We start from the raw sequence: 20,285 nt of genomic DNA on the forward strand, positions 1-20,285 counted from the left end.
TTAATCTGAATAATTATAGTTTTGTTGATTTTCAGTTTTCTTCAAGCAGAGAAGCCCTTTGGAAACCAAACATTTAACCATCTCCCCTTTGCCAAAAAATGAGAAAGATCTGAAAAGAGAGAAAAATTTGCATTAAACAATTTGTCTACTCATTGTGAAATGGTTTCAGAGAGGTGTTGAGTTTGGGAGAAATTGAAAGAACTTTTGCCACCTCTGCCACATGCTCACTATGAGCCACTGTGTGATGTGGCTGCTGCAAACAAGAAGGCGGCATTCGTTTAGAAGCAACAGCAGCTTTCCGATAGTAAGAGGATATAGTCCCACTTTATTACTTATATTATTGTGTCCATTTTTTGGTACCTTCTGTTTATATTCTCTCCTACCCTATTATCCATGTGACCAACCAGAGGCAAACATTTTAGAAATAATTGATCATATTGAGATACAAAAGGGAAAGCTATCTGACCTAAATTGTCTTCTAAAGTCCTAAGCTATGTTTTCTTTTTAAAACAACATCTTTCTGTAAGTTGAAAGCCATTTGATAAATCAAGAAAAATAAAAAGAAAGACCATTATTGTGTTACTACTAATCAAAGGATTCTAAAGATCACCCCCATGACCCTATAACAAGCATTAGCTTATCCTGATTATACTATAAAATATGTAATTAGCCATTTTCTCCATTTTTGGAGAAAATTTAAAGCAATAATATATCACATTAAAAAATATTTTAGCGCCCTGGCCAATTTGGCTCAGTGGATAGAGTGTTGGCCTGTGGACCGAAGGGTCCCGGGTTTGATTCCGGTCATGGGCACATGCCCAGGTTGCAGGCTCAGTCCTCAGTTGGGGGCGTGCAGGAGGCAGCCTATTAATGATTCTCTGTCATCATTGATGTTTCTATCTCTCTCTCCCTCTCTCTTTCTCTCTGAAATCAATAAAAATAATTTTTTAAAGTTAAAACTACCACTCTTTAAAAATATATATATTTTAGTGAAAGTTTAGAGTTTTTGCAGTTTGCATTTGAAAATTAGAAATTTTATATTGGAGATATAAAACTAAAATACCTAGTCCTTTAAAATTTTTTTCTACATTTTTAGTGTTCCATATGAACAAAACATATAGCCATTTATTTTGAAAAAACCAGAGCTAATGGAACTTCTTTTATCCTTGATGTGATCATTAAATTTTCTATTAAAGTTATAAAAATTTCATTTTCAGCATGTAGAGGTCTTTTTTGCATGTTGGGTATTATGGGGAAAAGCTATAATATTAGGTTATAACATTATTATGATTGAGTATAAAAATCTTTGTTCTTAACACTGGACTTACTTGAAGAGAAAATAGAAAATAATCCAAATGTTTTTGTTTCCTTTTAGGTCTTCGGATAACTGTGCTTCTGACATCCTTCCTCATGGTTTTGGGAACTGGTCTAAGATGCATACCTATATCAGACTTAGTGCTTAAACGAAGGTAACTCCTATAAATAACTTAAAAATTTTTTCCCAATTTTTCTTTTGTTATGAGTATGTTATGCATGTTTGCTTATAAACTTTTAGTGAACAGTTCTATTTTTAAAATGATAAATAGAGGGTCATATTTATAGTAGCATTTATTTCCCCCCTATATAATGATTAATTCAGTATACATTTATTAGTTGTTATATGGAAGACATTATACTAGTTATGTTAAGAGAACAAGTTCATCTTCATGCTATCCAGGTGCTGTAATAACCACAGGAAAATAATAGTGTAACTTAAGGAAGAATGATGTAGTTAATGTCATAGAAGAGGTTAAAATTGCTCTGAGAGACTGAGAAGTTTTGTCTGAGGGTATGAAGAAGAAGAGTTTGTGAAGGAGCCGATAATTAAACTAGGTATTGAAGGATGAGTAGAATTCTGATAACTATTGTCAGGGGAAGGATATTCCGGGATAGCAAACATTAGGAACAAAGGCATGGAGGCAGGTAAGTGTAGGGCCTCTTCTGGGCTGGATAGGTAGTTTCATTTCTGTCACTGGGGTCCATGGGTTTATTCTCCGAGGGTGTAAAATATACGAAGATTTAAAATGTTTGTTTTCCTTTTGGTTATGATACTGTATTAAGAATTATTTTATCAGTAACAATCCATATTTTAAAAAGATTTTTATTGATCTGAACTTCAATTTCTTAAATTAGTGTTTCTTAAGTGGGGGCCTTAGATGTGACCTTGTAAGCCATTAAGAATTTTTTTTCCCTTTAAAAAGGACCCATAAAGTACTCGATTTGGGGAGACACTGGTCTATAGAATAAGGTATAAGAATGGAATGTAAAGATATGAGTTCAGAAAAGAGTATCCAGATTATGCAGGATCTTGATGCCACCCTATAGAGCTGTATTTTCCTCAAAGGACAGTTTGCAAGCCACTTAGGTTCTTAACCAGAGCAGCAATAGAGTCAGACCCATGTGAGGTCAACTACTGATTTGAGGTGTGTAGGATTAATTACAGAGCCTGCCGGGAGGAGACCAGGAAAGATGCAGTGAGAGCCCAAGCTGGAGTCATTCTTTTGTTTGTTTATTTATTTATTGAACAAAGTTAACTGAGCTCCTATCATGTGTTCTGGGCGTGGGGGATACAGCATGGAACACAGTAGACAAATCCCTGCCTCATGGAGTTTACATTCCAGTTGGGGAGGCTGGCAATAAACTAGGTAAGTAAGTAAAATATGTAGTATGTGCTATGGAGAAAAAAGTAAAATAAGAAAGAAAGATTTGAAATGTCAGGGGAAGGATGGTAACATTTCATAAATAACGAAAAAAACCTCATTGGGAAGTTCACTTTTTTGGATAAAAACCTAGGACGGAATGATGCATTATCTAGGGGACAAGAATTCTGAGCAGAGAGAATAACAAGGGAAATGGGTGGGAAGGGAACGACATAGCTTGGCAGGGAGATATGGCTGGAATCGAGTGAGAGACTTCATGGGAAGAATAATAGGAAATGAGACCAGCGCAGTTATGCATGGTGGTGGGAGTGTGAGCTAGGAAACCACTGGAAGTTTTGAGCCAACGAGAACCAGAGTCATATTCTGCTTTACTTAGAATAGACTGAAGCTGGAGGTCAAGGCAGGAGTAAGGAGACCTATTAGGAAACCAGTGCTATAAACTAGGTAAGAGATGATGGTAGCTTGGGCCAGAGTGGTGGCAATGGTGGTGGTGAGAAGTGGTCTTTTTTTTTTTTTTTAGTATATTTTTATTGATGTCAGAGAAGAAGGGAGAGGGAGAGAGAGATAGAAACATCAATGACGAGAGAGAGTGGCTGCCTCCTGCACACTTCTTAATACTGGGGATCGAGCCTGCAACCCAGGCATGTACGCTGACAGGGAATCAAACCATGGCCTCCTGATTTATAGGTTGATGCTCAACCACTGAGCCATACCGGCCAGGCTAGAAGTGAACAAATTCTGATTATGTTTTGAAGGATTTGATGATGGATTAGATAAGGAGGTAAGAAAAAGAGTAGGGTTCAGAATGACTCTGGGAAGTTGTGGGAATGAAAAGAATAGCACAGATATGAGAGAAAGAAATTGAAGGCATGTTTAAGGTTTCACTCAAAGAACACAGGAGGGAGGAGTGAATTTTAAGGACAAGATGTTGACTTTCATTTGGAAAAGGATTTTTCCATTTCAAAATAAATACTGTTCATTTTCAAATTTTTAAAATGTTACCTTTCCAGAAAATATAATCTGCAAGTATTTCATATTTTAAAAGGAAAACAGCCAAATCATTTGGGTTCCTATGGAAAGCTAGTCTTATTTCCTATCCTGAGTGAGGTTTTAATAGATTACTTTCATTATTGTGTTGTGATTACTTTCATTATTGTGTAAGACCATCATTATGGTCTTACTTTTTCAAACATCCAGTTTTTTTTTCCCTAAGCATCCTCAGCTTTTAAGTACAAATTTCAGGGTAAGCTTAAATTCTACAATACATTCTTGTAAAATGCTTATTAATATACTTGTTGGCTTTTCTTCTGTTTGGGGCCATCCATATTATTCTCTCTGGTTTTATATCCATCCCTTCATATACTTTCCAGACATAAAATTCCAGGAATAATAAAGAGTTGACTCTCTGTTTTGGTGGAGAAAGTGGTATGAAAAAGAACTAAAGCTCATAAAGAAATGTAAACAAAGCAGGAAAGAGAAGAAATAAAAGAGTTCAGAGAGATTGAATCGTTTATGAAAAAACCATATAAGTTGAATTTTCAGTCCTCAAGTGTTCAATTATAAAGAATTTAGTGACATTATCCCCTTGAAATTAGACTTCATTTTATGTCTATACAGTATTTCTTTTAAGCAGCATTATTTATTAACAGCTGTTAAAATGAAAATGCTACAACTGGAATATGTATTGTTGACTAGTAAGTTCAATTCATCACCACTTTGAAGCTTCATCGGACACTCAGTGGGAAGGGGATAAAGACTGTTAATGTGCATTTGTCCAGCACTGAAGCAGCATTTGGCAGTCTGTGTTTTTGTGGCCCTATTTCACTTGGAGCTTTTGAGCTACTGACCCAGCCTGTAGAATATTGTCCATGCACCTATGGCTTCCTGTATCTTAGCTTATGTAAATCTCGAGAATAGTGGCTTTCTAGCAAGCTCTTTCCTCAATCAGAACTAGACTTAACCACCTTCCAAATGGTGTTCTACCACTGCATAGTATCAATTATTTATTTTATGTACATCGTACCAATGAAAATTCAAGAAAAATTATTTTACTACTTTTATTTATATCATAGACAAATATGGAATTTAGAATAATGAACTATGAGACATTTCTTCTTTTATGATCCAAAAGCAATTCAAACCTAAGAAATTATAGATGGCATTGCTCTATAGTGTGAAATGTGATTTTGCCTACCCAGTGAACAATTTAAAGACCTAGAGGTGAACGTGTATAGTAAGTTATACCTGCTTTTAATCATAGATGTATTCAATAATTCCTATTGTTCAATTCAGTGTAATTTTCATTAGTATTACCATTATTTTTCAATTCAGTGTAATTTTAATTAATATTAACAATAGATAACATTTACTAATATGTATTATATGGTTAAATACTATGCATCTAGTTAAGATAGATTTTCTAGAAATATGCTCCATTTTGAAATGCTTTGCAACTGGCAAAATTACATTTTAATTGATCATAACAGAAAAAAATGATTTGTTTAGTGTATGGTTTTGTGACAACTGCTTACTCTCTGGGGAAAAAAATAAAGTTGAATCTTAAATCTCTGCCTCAACGCTTAGTAAATTTCAGATGGATCTAAGATTTAAATGCAAAAAATAAACCATAAACATATGTGAAAACAAGACTGTTTTTTAATAAGACTTTTTTAAATAACCTTAGAAGGGAGAAGGCCTTCCAACTAAAACACACATCCCCAAAGTGATAAAAGAAAGGCTTAATATATTTGACTACTTAAAACTTTTAAATATCTGCATGATTAATTATACTATAAAACAAAGTCAGAGACAAGTTAAAAACTGGGAAATGTTCTCTACAATAAGAAACATAGCAACTCAGTAGGAAAATGGGTGATAGATATGAGCAAGTAATTATAGAAATTGAAATACAAATGACATAAACTTAAGATGTTCAACTTTCCAGCATAATTAAGGAAATGAAAATTAAGATAGCAATTAAATATCTGTTTATTAGCAAAGATGAAAAAATATGATAATGTGCTGCGTTGTTGAAGTATAGGGAAAAACAGAACCCTCTGATGGGCGAGTAGTTTGATGCATCCTGTTTGGAGGGCATTATGGCAGTACTTATCAGATTCAAAATGCACATGTTCTTTAACCCAGTATTTGCATGTCTAGAAAATTGGCTCACATATAAAGCTCTACCAGTTTGTAGCTTTGCTTATAATAGTAGTAGCGGCCCGGTGCACGAAATTCATGCATGGGTAGGGTCCCTAGGCCTGGCCAGTGATCAGAGCCTCCCTTCCCCAGCTACCGGCTGCTGGCTGGGGCCTTCCTTCATTCCACACCGCCCCTGGTGGTCAGTGCACATTATAGTGAGTGATTGAACTCCTGATCTCCTGGTCAAATTCACGAGGGGACAATTTGCATATTAGGCTTTTATGTATATAGACTAGAGGCCCAGTGCACGAAATTCATGCACGGGGGAGGGGTCCCTCAGCCCAGCTTCGTCCAGAAGGATGTCCAGAAGGTCATTCGGCTATCTAGTCTAATTAGCATAATCCTCTTCTATTATTATAGACTAGAGGCCCGGTGCACAAAAATTTGTGCACTCGGTGGGGAGGGAGTCCCTCAGCCCGGCCTGTGCCCTCTTGCAGTCTGGGACCCCTCGGGAGATAATGACCTGCTGGCTTAGGCCCGCTCCCGGGTGGCAGAGGGCAGGCCCAATCCCTGGGTGCAGCCCCTGGTCGGGCTCAGAGCAGGGCTGATTGGGGAGTTGGGGCGCCGCCCCCTGTCATGCACAGAGCAGGGCGGATCAGGAGGTTGTGATGCCACCCCCAGTCACGCTCAGGGTAGGGCCAATTGGGGGTTTGGGGCACCGTCCCCTGTCACACTCAAGGCAGGGTCGATGGGGAGGATGCGGCACCACCCCCTGTCACGCACAGAGCAGGGCCAATCAGGGGGTTGGGGCGCTGCCCCCTGTCACTCACAGAGCAGGGCCCATCATGGGGGTTGGGGCTCCGTACCCTGTCACGCACAGAGCAGGGTCGATCAGGGGGTTGGGGAGCTCCCCTCTGTCACGCACAGAGCAAGGCCCATCAGGGAGTTGGGGAGCTCCCCCCTGTCATGCAGAGAGCAGGGCCAATCAGGGAGTTGAGGAGCTACCCCCTGTCACTCACAGAGTAGGGCCGATAGGGGAGTTGGGGCACCGCCCCCTGTCACACACAGAGCAGGGCGGATCAGGGGGTTGGGGCGCCGCACCCTGTCACACTCAGGGCAGGGCCAATGGGGAGGTTATGGCTCTACCCCGTCACACATTGAGCAGGGCGAATGGGGGGGTGTTGGGGCGTCACACCCTGTCACACACAGAGCAGGGTGGATAGGGAGATTGTGGCCCCGCCCCCTGTCACACACAGAGCCGCAGGGCGATCAGGGCATTTGGTCGCTGCCCCGTCACTCTGATCCTGGTGCCGGGAGGCCTCACAGCTCCGCTGATCCCGGTGCTGGGAGGCCTCACTGCTCCGCTGATTCTGGTGCTGGGAGGCATATTACCCTTTTACTATATAGAATAGAGGCCTGGTGCAGGGGTGGGGGCTGGCTGGTTTGCCCTCAAGGGTGTCCTGGATCAGGGTGGGGGTCCCCACTGGGGTTCCTGGCCAGTCTGGGTGAGGGGCTGAGGGCTGTTTTCAGGCTGGTGGGTGACTGAAGCTCCCAACCACTCCTTTTTTTCTTTTTCTTTTTTATTCTGGGCCACCTTTAGCTCTGAGGCTTGGCTCCAGCTCTTAGGCCAATGCTGCTGAAAGCAGGTATCTGGTTTGTTTGGGTTCTATAATCGAAACACTGTATCAATTCCAGCTCTGAGATCCTGGCTGGCTGAAAGCCGGTTTCTGGGGTTTTGTTTAGCTTCTATATTTGTAACAATGTTTCAAACTGCAAACTCAGAGGCCGGCAGCAGCAGGCGGGGAATGTTGGAGTCCTCCGTCACTGAAGCAAGTAAGCCTCATGTTCGCTTCAAGCTGCCTGGCTGCCGGCCGCCATCTTGGCTGGCAGTTATTTGCATATCGCCCTGATTAGCCAATGGGAAGGGTAGCGGAAGTACGGCTAATTACTATGTTTCTCTTTTATTAGATAGGATAAGGCTGGATGCAACTCACTGTCTTCGCCAGAGGACTGGTTATGGTGAAGTATATAATGGAATAGTATGTAGCGATGAAATAGAAGTAAAGTTTTGTAACTGCTGATATGGAATAATCTCCAAAATATACATTTTAGAGTTTTATAAAAAGGCAAAGTTTACATATTATGTAACACTAGAGGCCCAGTACACAGATTCATGCACCGGTGGGATCCCTTGGCCTGGCGTGCACCCTCTCACAATCCAGGACCGCTCGGGGGATGTTGGATAGCCATTTTCGGCCTGATCCCTGCAGGCCAGGCCAAGGGACCCCACCGGTGCATGAATCTGTGCACCGGGCCTCTAGTATGCATATAAGATCTTTGGTTAATCTCTTCCTGCCCTCCCCCCACCCCCTTTCCCTCAGATTCATCAGTCTGTTCCATGTTTCCATGCATGTGCATTGAGGGTTGCCCCCTGGTGGTCAGTGCGTGTCATAGCTACTGGTCGAATGGTTGAACAGTTGCTTAGGCTTTTTTGTGTATATATATATATATATATATATATATATATATATATATATAGTGTTTTATATCTTCTTAAATAGAAATAAGTGAGAAGGATATACACTGAGTGGCCAGATTATTATGACCACCTGACATTTGTAGGCAAATTAGCTATAATTTTGCGCTGAAGTTGCTAGAGGGCCAGACCATTATGAATAGGGAAGCAGGTTGTTTACCATGACAGTAGAAGTGATTTTTTTCTGAAGATATGGGTAAACAATGGAATTTAACAGCCTTCGAATGTGAGTGGCCAGATTATTATGACCACCTCATTAGTACTTTGTTGGACCACCTTTTGCCTTCAATACTACGATTCTTCTTGGCATTGACTCCACGAGATGTTGAAAGGTGATGTGAGGAATCTGACACCATGCCTGATGAACAGCACTGTCCAGTTCTGTGAGATTTGATGGCTGTGGAACCAGCTGCCTGATGGCTCTTTTAACTTTGTTCCACAAATGCTCAATTGGATTGAAATCTGGTAATTGTGGGGGCCACCTAAGCAAGCTAAAGTCTCCCTCATGTTCTTGAAACCACTCCTGCACAGTACGAGCACCATGGCATGGCACATTGTCTTGTTGGAAGAAGCCATCTCCATTGAAATATGCCATCAACAGGATAGGATGAACTTGATCAGCAACGATACTTAGGTATGTTGTGCTATTCAGACGTTGTTCCGCACGAATTAAAGGGCCCAAATCATGCCAGGAAAACATGCCCCAAACCATAACACTGCCCCCAGCAGCTTGAAGGGTTGTACTCATGCAGGTGAGGTGCATGCTTTCATGCTGTTGCCACCAAATTCTCACTCTGCCACCTGCATGATGCAACTGGAAACGTGATTCTTCGGACCACATGACTTTTTTCCAATGCTCGAATGTCCAATCCTTGGGCTCCTGTGTGAATTGGAGATGTTTTATCTTAGTAACTGCAGACAGCAAAGGTGTTTGAACAGGCCTTCGGCTTCCATATCCCATACGTATCCCATACGATACAGCGTATGGCTAATTTGTCTACAAACGTCAGTTGGTCATAATAATCTGGCCATTCATAATAATATATATCCCACGTTCAAAGGCTGTTAAATCGCGTTATTTACCCATATCTTCAGAAAAATATCACTTCTACTGTCTTGGTAAACAACCTGCTTCCCTATTTATAATGGTCTGGCCCTCTGGCAACTTCAGCATGAAATTATAGCTAATTTGCCTACAAACGTCAGGTGGTCATAATAATCTGGCCACTCAGTGTATATGCCATTGTTTGGCAAGGGCTATTTCTAAAAGAAACTATTACCATTCGTTATTTCGTGGGAGGAAGCTTAGGGAACTAGAAGTCTAGATTGAAAAGAGATTTACTTTTTATTTTATACTCTTTTCTAGTCTTTGGAATATTTTTATTTTTGCATATATTATCTTTTTGACTGAGAACACCAGTTAAGTGAAATAATTAGAGCTTTAATAATGAAAATAGGAGAAGGAAAGGTAAGGGTTATATGTAAATTTCCCTAGTACAGAAATAGAAACCTTTTGATGTAAAAATGAACAATTGATAGATTTGAGAACTAAGGCTCTTCTCTGTTTTTACGTAAGATTCATATTCCCCTAGGTCAATATTTTTTAGAAGTATGGTTCAAAGATTATGGTACATGCTTATTAAAAATACGGATTCTTGGGCCTCACTCTAGTCCTACTCAGTTAGTCTCTGGCGTGAATCCCAAATCAATAATTTTAACAAGTTCCTCAAAGGTTCAATTATTGCATCTAACTCAAATTCCAGGATTTCTGGTTTCTGCGGAGTTTTTGTGGCTCTCTGGGAGTATTTCCTTTGATTGTTGTTTGTGGCTTTGCGTTTGTCCTCTGCAAGGATCTTTTTTTGTCCAGCATCCTCATTGTCCATGCCTGCGAATGTTGGAAGAAATGCTCTTTGTGAGGGCTACACAGCTTTGCATTTCCCTTTCTGCCTGGTGCTGATTTGGGGACCTGAGGATTGCTTTAGGCATCTGCAATCATAAACTTTTCTAGAACTGTTTTGTAATGTCTTCCCTCTAGAAGGGAACACAGCCATGCCGACATCTTGATTTTAGCCCAGTGAGACCTATGTTGGGCTTCTGATTTATAGAACTGTAATATAATAAATTAGTGTTGTTTTAAAGCTACTGAGTGTGTGATACTTTGTTATAAGAGCAATAGAAAACTAGTACACCAAGTTACTTTTGTGTGTGTGTGTGTGTGTGTGTTTGACTGTGTGCATGGGCGCACGCACGTGCGTGCATGTGTGCATGTATGCATAATTTTTTAGTGATATTCAGTGCTGATAAGGCACATCCTGTCATCCACTACTGAGGGGAATGAAAATTACTACAAACTCTTTTGAAAATCAGTTTGTTTTTTTTTGTTTTGTTGGGTTTTTTTAATATATTTTATTGATTTTTTACAGAGAGGAAGGGAGAGAGATAGAGAATTAGAAACATCGATGAGAGAGAAACATCAATCAGCTGCCTCCTGCACATCTCCTACTGGGGATGTGCCCACAACCCAGGTACATGCCCTTGACCGGAATCGAACCTGGGACCTTTCAGTCCGCAGGCCGACGCTCTATCCACTGAGCCAAACCGGTTTCGGCAGAAAATCAGTTTTGAAGTAAGTTTCATGAGGGCTGAAATGTTCATACCTTTGTTTCATTGATCTTAAAGAAATAATTTGGAAAGTGGCAAATATTTACGTACAAAGATGGTCACACAGCATTATTAATATTAGCAAATAAGTAGCAAACATTAGAAAAATGCTTAAATGGGTTTTTGTACATCTGCATAATAGACTGCCATGGAGCCATTATGATTATGATAATAAATTATGGAGAATCTTTAGTGAAAGGATAAAATGCTTATGATAGGCTGTAAAGTTAAAAATATTTGGTGCATAAAACTATATATTCTATATGATATCTGTGGTTACCTTAAGCTTAAGTATTGATTGGGGGGGGGAGGGGAATGAAAAAAAAAAGAAGATTAAAAAAAACACACAAAGTATTAGTAGTGCTTGTGTGAGTTACTTAACTGAATTACTGAATGTATTCTTTTTTTTTCTCTTTGTACTCCTCTACTATGAGTACATATACTTTTAAGTTAAGAGTACAAAATATAAGGTAGGAGACAAGAAAAAAGTTATGAGACAAATGTGAGGAGGTTGACATCTCTCAGATCAGTTCATTTCCCCCTGTACCTTGCCTAGAGATTATTGCATTTGGCCTTAATAAAAACTCTGTGACTAATAATAATAATAATAATAATAATAAAAACTCCGTGAGATAGAACAGAAAGGGAATAAGTGATTCAACAAAGATTACATGGTTAATAAATTTAGCTAAGACTAGAAGCTGAGTCTTCTGATATCTAATCCAATATTCTTTTTCTGTGTTTTTTCTGTGCTTTCTATAACTGGTACTTGATAAGTAATTATAAGCTTCTTTAGGGACAAGACTGTAATACTCATCTTTGTATTCCCTTTGGTGTCTAGCTTCAGGTGCCTTCACTATAATAGATATTCAATAGATATTTTTAATTGAATCTTAATTGGCCAAGATTATTAAAGATACAAAAGTGAAATAGATTTTTATAAAAGAAAACTGAGGCTGTGATAACAGTCTTTAAGGGCTCACTTCCTTCCCACCATTATCTCTATTTCGTCCTTCCTAACTTCCTTTCTCCTGTAATTGATTCATAACATCTCTGATCCTTTTTATTGCCCTATCTTTTCTTGGGCTACATAAAGGAAAACTCTAGCACTTCTGACATTTTCAATATACAGGAAATTCTATAACACATGAGTTTATTCTGATATACAATGATTAAGAATTGGAAAACATGTTTGTGAGCCATTGGCATCTTGAGCCTTACAGGGAAGTATTTTTATAGATTCTAAATTATTTCATATTAAAAATACATATAATTTAAGTTAAGATTGCTGTACTTACACTAATGCTGTATCTGTTAAGTTTCTAAAAAGCTGACTCTCCAATGTTATCACCAATGCTAGTCATAATAAACTGAAGGTTTATAAAGTAGATTTATGCACATAATAAAAATATACTAGCTACTGTATGCCTTTGGATCTGAGAACCTTAGGTTGTCTTAGCAATCAATGATTTTTATTATTACTGTTATTAACAGAGAACCTTCAGAATGAGACCATGTGGAAGAATAGAGAAATTTGTGGGCTGATGAAATCATTTCTAATTTTTCTTACTAGTCCTGGCTCAGCCAATAGCTAATTGTATGACTTTGGAGTTCCCCCCAATACTTTTAGGGGTAAGGAAAGTTACAAAATTATGAGTGTTATTTTAAACATGGTAATAGCCTTTCTGGAACTCAATATTTCTATAAAATGAGAAGGGTGGGTTATCTAGGTGAAGTTTCAGGTCTCTTCCAGCTATAAAAATTGTAAGGCTAATATATCATACTAGAGGCCTGGTGCACAAATTCATGCATGGGTGGGGTATGTCAGCCTGGCTGGTGATCGGGGCTGATGAGGTCAGGAGCCGGGAGGAGGGGCCATGGGAGGTTGACCAACCGTGGGAGTTTGGCTGTGGGAGCCCACTAACCACCAGGGGACAGCTCCTGCGTTGAGCATCTGCCCACTGGTGATCAGTGTGAGTCATAGCTACCATCTGGTCATAAAGACCCTTAGGCTTTTATATATATAGATTATTCCAAGTAGAAAATAATTTAGGAATGATAGGTGTTTGTTTCAGGATATCAGAAAGTAAAAGGTTAGGATATTAGAATACCATTAAATACAAATGGAAATGTCAAGTACATTAGAAAATGTGAACTAAGAGATCTTCAGTTTGAACTTTTGCTATTGGCATTTCTTTGAAAAGCTGTAGAATATTGAATAATACAAAAGGGAATGCAGCTGTACACAAATACCACACAGACCACCAGGCCTGAGCCTCTCTATGGGCAGGGCCACTGATTGAGGGCAGAAAGTACACAGGCAAGGGCAGGACTTGGTGAGTCCCGTTTAGGAGTCCCCCCGGCCTACCACAGGCCAGCAAACCTCAGCAAGACTGACACTGGTGGGCAGCATTCGGCCTTCCCAGTCTCTATGGTATAGTTCTGCTGATGCTGGAGAAATTCACGAATCTTTACTCTTCCTCTCAGCCTCTATGGAAATGCCCCTATCTCTTATCCACTTTCCTACTGGGCCTATGGGGATGGCACAAACCAGACCTCAGAAACAGGCAGAAGCTAGGTAAAGAGAAAGGGAAAAGACCCAAGGGAGAAAAGAGGAGGGTGGGAGACTGGGAGAGGGAGTAAGTTTAGGGGTCAGTGAGAGGAGACTGGGTTGATCTGCCACAGATTGGCCTGCAAAGGTCAGACTTGCTATCCCCTAACTCTGAATATGCACCTGCTTCTTTCTTCAGGCATGAAGTTTCAGGTGAGGAAGCAAGAGTTCACCCCTTGAATTAATTAGTCAATTTCCAGGGTGCTCCCTTTCTGCTGCAGAGCTTATTGCCCAGGAGACAAAACTGCCTCCTCACACTCTTAACTTCTCATCCTTCCCAAGTCCACTGTGCTTGGGACAGTACTAAAGTGTTGGCCTTGCTTTTACCACCCTGAGTGTCTTTTTAAAAAGGTTTATTTCCAAATATTTGTTAATCACCTTGTTTTTCATATTGCTGAATTTGAAACATTTAAAATCTACAAGTGCAACTGACATGATGCATGTGTTGGGTAACTGGGATTTTTAAAAATATATATTTATTGATTTCAGAGAGGAAGGAAGTGGGAGAGAGAGATAGAAACATCAATGATGAGAGAGAATCATCGATTGGCTGCCTCCTGCATGCCCCACACTGGGGATCGAATCCGCCACCCAAGGCATGTGCTCTGACTCGAAACCATGACCTCCTGGTTCATAGGTCCATGCTCAACCACTAAGCCACGCCGGCCGGGAAAGGTAACTGAGATTTTTAAAGGGCAGGTTAGCTATGTATCTCAGTGACCCTACCTGCCTCTACTTGAATCGGTCCCTGCATTCCTAGAGAGCGTCCACACTGCCACAGCTCTTCATGAAGCACTCTGGGAATTCAGAAGCCATGGTCCTTACCCACAAGGAATTTAACTGTTACTTGCAAAACAAAACCGAAGCATGTAATGACACACAAAAATAGACATTAGGTTATACGATTCGCTTCACTTCACTGGAGATTGAGAATCACTCCTCTTTTCTTTATCTGCATTATTTTTAACAGTCAGCCCAGATCGCTAAGTATTAATTTCTGAAAGCCAACTTCTTCCACGCGTGCTTAGAAAGCATTAAGACAATCATAATGAGGTGCATTTATCTTTCATTTCATGAAGGCAGAGAGACTTTTCAGCCCAGACTGTTCATTTAAGCAGGGTGCTTTTCTTTTTCACATTGCTAAGCTTATATACCTAACTTCTGTTCTGGCATCTGTTTCTCACTACAAGTATGAATAGTCTAAATTGAAATTTCCATTTCCTCAGGAAGCATACTGCTTTTATTCAGATCAGGAATAACCTCCTTGTTGCCGAATCCAGTGGTCACATTTCAGTTAAACTGTCTCTCTGTTAATTTTGATGCTATCAACCACTCACTCTCATCTTCTTGATACCCTTTTCTTCTCAGTTGCTATAATGTTCATCTTTCCTTTTATTTTTTTCCTGGCTCTATAATTGCCCCTTCTCAATCCTTTTTCTTGACTCTTGCTGGTCAGGGCACATACTTGGGTTTCAGATTTGATTCCCAGTAGGGGAGTGTGTGTGTGTGGGTGTGGGAGGGCGGGGGTGGCGATTGGATGGCCAGTTGATATCTCTCTCTCTCTCTCTCTCTCTCTCTCTCTCTCCCTCTCCCTCTCCCTCTCCCTCCCTCCCTTCCCTTCCCTTCCCTTCCCTCCCCTCCCCTCCCCTCCCCTCCCCTTCCCTCCCCTCCCTAAGCATATCCTCTGGTGAGGATTAAAAAAAGAAAATATATATATATTGGTATTCTCTAGTTTTTGTTCCCAATCCCAATGTACATCTATTAGCTTAGACCTCTTTCCTTAGCTTCTAACCTATCTTAAAAAATGTACTGGACATTTTTACAGAGATATGGTTGCAGGCCTTCCCTCCCCCTACCCCCCAATATCCAGTCATTCACCTACCCATATAGTATGGCTAGGACCACTTCTCCAAACCACCCTCTCCTCTGTAGCCGCACTCTTGTTGCCATCACTGCCAAAGGGTCCTTGTCCTGGACTCCATGCTTGAAAGTGTCCCACTCTGGTTTTCCTTTAGTTTTGCCATTCCCTATGAGCTGAGGAGTCTGTAGGGCCAAGGAAATGTGAAATGTGTGTGTGTCCCCTCACCCCTGCCGACCGCTATCTAACTACACAGACCCCAGAAATCCCTGCAACAGGCCCCCTTCCCAGGTCTGTTCTTCCAAGTGTAGACTGCATGCCTCATGCGTGCTCCCTATGCCCAAGGACAGCTGTTTGAAGGGGATAGATGGTGCTTGGATGGAGCTGGTCATGTGCATACCTGTGAAGCCCTTGGTGCTATAGATCAGAGCCAGAGGTCAGAGGAGGAGGAGGACACACAGGGACCTCCACTGGTACTCATCAGAGGCCCACAGCATTAGGGGTAGGACTAATCATTGCCTTACTTTCCTTTATATTCCTGGTACAGGGCTTCAACTACTTTCAGCGATTCTTAAGGGCAGGGGCTTTACCTTTTTAACTTTATGTTCCAGTATACATAGCCTATCACAATACCTACCTCAATATGCAGTGAATACACAGTATGTTTGTTGAATGAGTTAACAACACAGCTTATAATGAATAATTTAAAATTATTCATCTTCTTCATTGTCATTGTAAAGTTTATAGATTTTATTATGTCTTATGGCCAGCATTTTTCCAGAAAACATGCCTCAAATTTTGCATTACTATTTTTTGAGAAACTAGATTTTATATATAAAACTGAATTTTATTTTTAAGTATATATTTAGAAACAATTTATAAAATAGAGTTAGTTAATGGTAGGTAGCAGAAAATACTGTCAGGCAAACATAAAATTCTTGATAATACAAGTTAGTGTTATATCATGGTTACCAGGACAACAGTGCTTATAACCAGTTATATTAGTAACTACCAAGCCCTGAGGGGCTCTGGGATACTAGTGTGAGAAGGAGCAGGAAAACTTAAAGATGCTGGTAAGAATGGAATTGGGTTTCCTTACCAGGTTTCCCATGAATTCAGAGAGTAACCCCAAGATCCTGTTCTACTGAGGTCCCAGTTCTACTGAGCTCATTTGTGAGGGGTGTGTCTGTGTGTGATGACTTTTAATACAAAACAGACATAATTATTTAAATTTGAGTAATTTTAAAGTACCAAATCATGTTTTAATTCAAGATGACTTTTCAGTGTGATAATACACATATGTTCTAGGTCAGTGATGGGGAACCTTTTGAGCTCGGTGTGTCAGCGTTTTGAAAAACCCTAACTTAACTCTGGTGCCGTGTCACATATAGGAGTTTTTTGATATTTGCAACCATAGTAAAACAAAGACTTATATTTTTGATATTTATTTTATATATTTAAATGCCATTTAACAAAGAAAAATCAACCAAAAAAATGAGTTCGCGTGTCACCTCTGACACGCGTGTCATAAGTTCGCCAACACTGTTCTAGGTTCACCCCCCCACCACCACCACCACCAAGTTCAGTGACCTTAGAGATTGAATGCCCCTAGTATCATACCTGCTTTGGTTTCTACTTGAGCACATGTACCACACTATAGTGAGGAATACTCTGATAGGAGAATTGAGTAAACTGGATTTGGATGATCCTTACATTATCGCAAGCTCACATGTTCTGACTCTTAGGTTTGCTCTTTGGAAAATAGTCAATTCATGATTCCGCAGAAGAGTGCCAAAATGTTAAGCCATGGCAATAACTTTAGTTTTAACCTTAACTTTGAGGATTCATACTGTTTTGTCATTTTTTTTTTGTTTGTTTTGTCTTTTTAATGGGTTGTTTCTTCCTTATTCTCCTTCTATTCTTAACATTTTTAGGACTAATAAAATGTACTTCTTCCACCCCTCCCCTTTCCAGATGAGACGAGTCTTTCAGGAACACCTTATTAAAAGTATTAAATATGAAAGCAGTTACCTGTGTGAGCCATCATGTGCTGTCTAATTGTTGCGCCATAACGAGTCATGATTATGGGAGTCATGATTAAAACCACTTAGTGACATTGTTTCAAGAATACTTTTATGATGAAATTGCTGTGTGACAGCTTGGTATCCACTGACTTTTGGAGGAGGCATTCAATTTATAAACACTAAATTGTTTTTGTCATCTAGAAAATAGTTCCCCTTACACAAGAAGATTTTAAAATGTTTTTAGTTGCTTTAATTTAATAATGACATGTGAAACCATTTGCCTTCAAATAATTTTTCCAACATTTACAAAGATGTGAGCAGACCTAATTCACATATTTTACCTCCCACTCACTTATGCTTCTACATTAAGGCCCTACCTCTCTTTCATATACTTGTTTATTCTTTCTGCATTAAGAAACCTTTAAGTAAGTAACTTAAGGTGGTAATTCTTTATAAAGAGGATTTGACGCCCATATGGTGATTAAAAAACAAAACAAGCAACAAAAAAAAGTAGTTATTATCATGTATATGTTACATATACTGTCCCTACCCTTTCCTTTACCTTTAAGACAGAAAAAGTGGACTCATCTCCTTTTTGGACTTCTGGCTTCTTTTCTTCTTCAAGGCTATTCATGAATGTGAATGTGAATGTTGGGGATGGATAAAGAAATATTGGGAAAGGGTTTGCTCAGCAAAGAACAGGATGAAGCATTGACTAGAATGCTGAGAAAAGGTGGACAAGAGAACAAGTGGAATGGAAGCAAGACACTATTCTTCACCAACCCTTACAAGTCATGTGAGTCAGAGAACTAGAACCAGAAGGGACCTAGTGATCCTGTGATTACAGTCCCTTAACCTAACAGGTGCTTAGTACCTGCTTATGCAACTTAACCCCACATTTTACGGGAGAAGAAAGGGAATCCCACAAAGGTACATTACCCAGTGCCATTCAGCTAGTTAGTTGCACACCACGTCATCTGATTCCTCCACTAATTCCTCTTCTATTAAAAGGTACTGTGATAACTTTTTCTGTTTTTATAATTCTGTCGCTTGGTACAGAGTAGGCATGAAATGTGGAGCTCATTAAATAACTGTTTCATTTGTAGGGCTGGTAGCACTTGCTAGGTCTCTTTATGAGTATGGGTTTTGGAGTCAGACTTAAATCTCAGCTTTGCCTGTTAGCACGTGGGCAAGTTTCTTATTCTTTCTACGTGAAGCTCTCACATCTCAATAAATGGGGATAATAATAGCTCCCACATAGTGTTATAACAAATGAAACAAGATTATTTGGAAGTCTTTAGTTTGGTGTGTTGCACAAATCATAGGCTTCAGTAAATGTTTGTGAAATGAATAAGGGATAACTATTACTGTATTTAACCTTTCTCAGAGAGAGTCAATATTCTTTACCCTTCAGGTGTGGGATATTATTTACAGATATGTATTCTTATTGCCCTAGTTAACTGCTGTTTGGCTACTGTCTTGTCTAGAAAATGCCTGCTTTACCTACCTCACAGCCTTTTAATTTGTTTAATTCCAGACTAATCCATGGAGGACAGCTTTTAAATGGATTGGCAGGCCCAACCGTAATGAATGCAGCTCCATTCCTGTCCACAACGTGGTTTTCTGCAGATGAACGAGCCACTGCCACAGCTATCGCGTCCATGCTCAGTTATCTCGGTGGAGCATGTGCATTTTTAGTTGGACCGCTTTTTGTTCCAGCTCCCAATGGCACATCGCCTCTTCTTGCATCCGAGAATAGCAGGGCCCACATTAAAGACCGTATAGAGACTGTATTATATGCAGGTATTTTGAAGTTTATTTCCTTCCTGTTATACTTTGTCTTTTATCCCAGTCATCTTCACTCTGCTTTTGTGTAACAGAGCACTTATGAAATACTTAAGAGGGCTCATATATACATATGCATATATGTGCTTTCTTTGTTTTATAATACTAGAGGCCTGGTACACGACATTCATGCACTGGGGGGGAGGGTCCCTCAGCCCGGCCTGTACCCTCTCACAGTCCAGGACCACTCGGGGGATGTCTGCCTGCTTGCTTAGGAGTGCTGCCTCGGAGGCGGGAACTGTACATAACTTGGTATGTCTACAGTAGATTCAGTATTTGTGTTTAGGTGTCGATAGCAAGTGGCAGAAAATGAGACTGGAAAAGTAAGGGACCAGATTATAATAAACTTTGAATTAATTTATTCACTTATTAATTTGACAGCTATATTTTACATTCCTATATATCTGTCACTGTGCTAGGCACTGAGGTAAGCATGGTTCCTCTTCTCATAGAACTTACAGTGTCGCAAAGGATACAAGCAGGAAAGCAAACAGTTGTTAAAGAGGGTAGTAAGTACTATAACCAAAGGCCTACACTTGTTCTAAGAGCTGAGAAGTGGAACACCTAACCCAGATTTTGGAGGTCAAGTAGAGCTTCCCAGAGATATAGCATCTAAGTTGGAAACTGAGGGATGGCAGAGAGTTAGCCAAGTACAATGGGCAGGAGGAAGAATATACCAGAGAGAGAGAACCAGAGAGAGAAGCCCAGTAAGGGGAGAGAGAGTGCTACATTCAAGCAACTTAAAGCCCAGAGTGGCTTAGGTGTGGTGAGAGTAGATGAAGCTAGAGAGGTAAGCCAGGCCCTGTAAGCCTTGTAAACAGGACTAAAGGGTTTGAAATTCACCGCGTTTTCAGCAGTGGCCATACTCTGAAGAATTTTATGCTAGAGAATTACATGGTGAGATTTACAT

General features: G+C 40.0%; 1 protein-coding gene across 4 annotated transcripts in view; it reads left to right on the top strand.

The window, feature by feature from the left end:
* Nucleotides 1-20,285, top strand: part of SLC49A4 (solute carrier family 49 member 4) — a 71,982-nt gene that overhangs the window by 7,643 nt on the left and 44,054 nt on the right. For all 4 annotated transcript variants that reach the window (XM_036352195.1, XM_036352194.1, XM_036352193.1 and 1 more), the window contains exons 2-3: nt 1,376-1,469; nt 19,068-19,333. In XM_036352195.1, the coding sequence (XP_036208088.1) occupies nt 1,376-1,469; nt 19,068-19,333 (360 nt within the window). The remainder of the gene's footprint in view (nt 1-1,375; nt 1,470-19,067; nt 19,334-20,285) is intronic.

This window comes from Myotis myotis, unplaced genomic scaffold (genome assembly GCF_014108235.1).
Source record: "Myotis myotis isolate mMyoMyo1 unplaced genomic scaffold, mMyoMyo1.p scaffold_m19_p_2, whole genome shotgun sequence".
Taxonomy (NCBI): Eukaryota; Metazoa; Chordata; class Mammalia; order Chiroptera; family Vespertilionidae; genus Myotis; species Myotis myotis.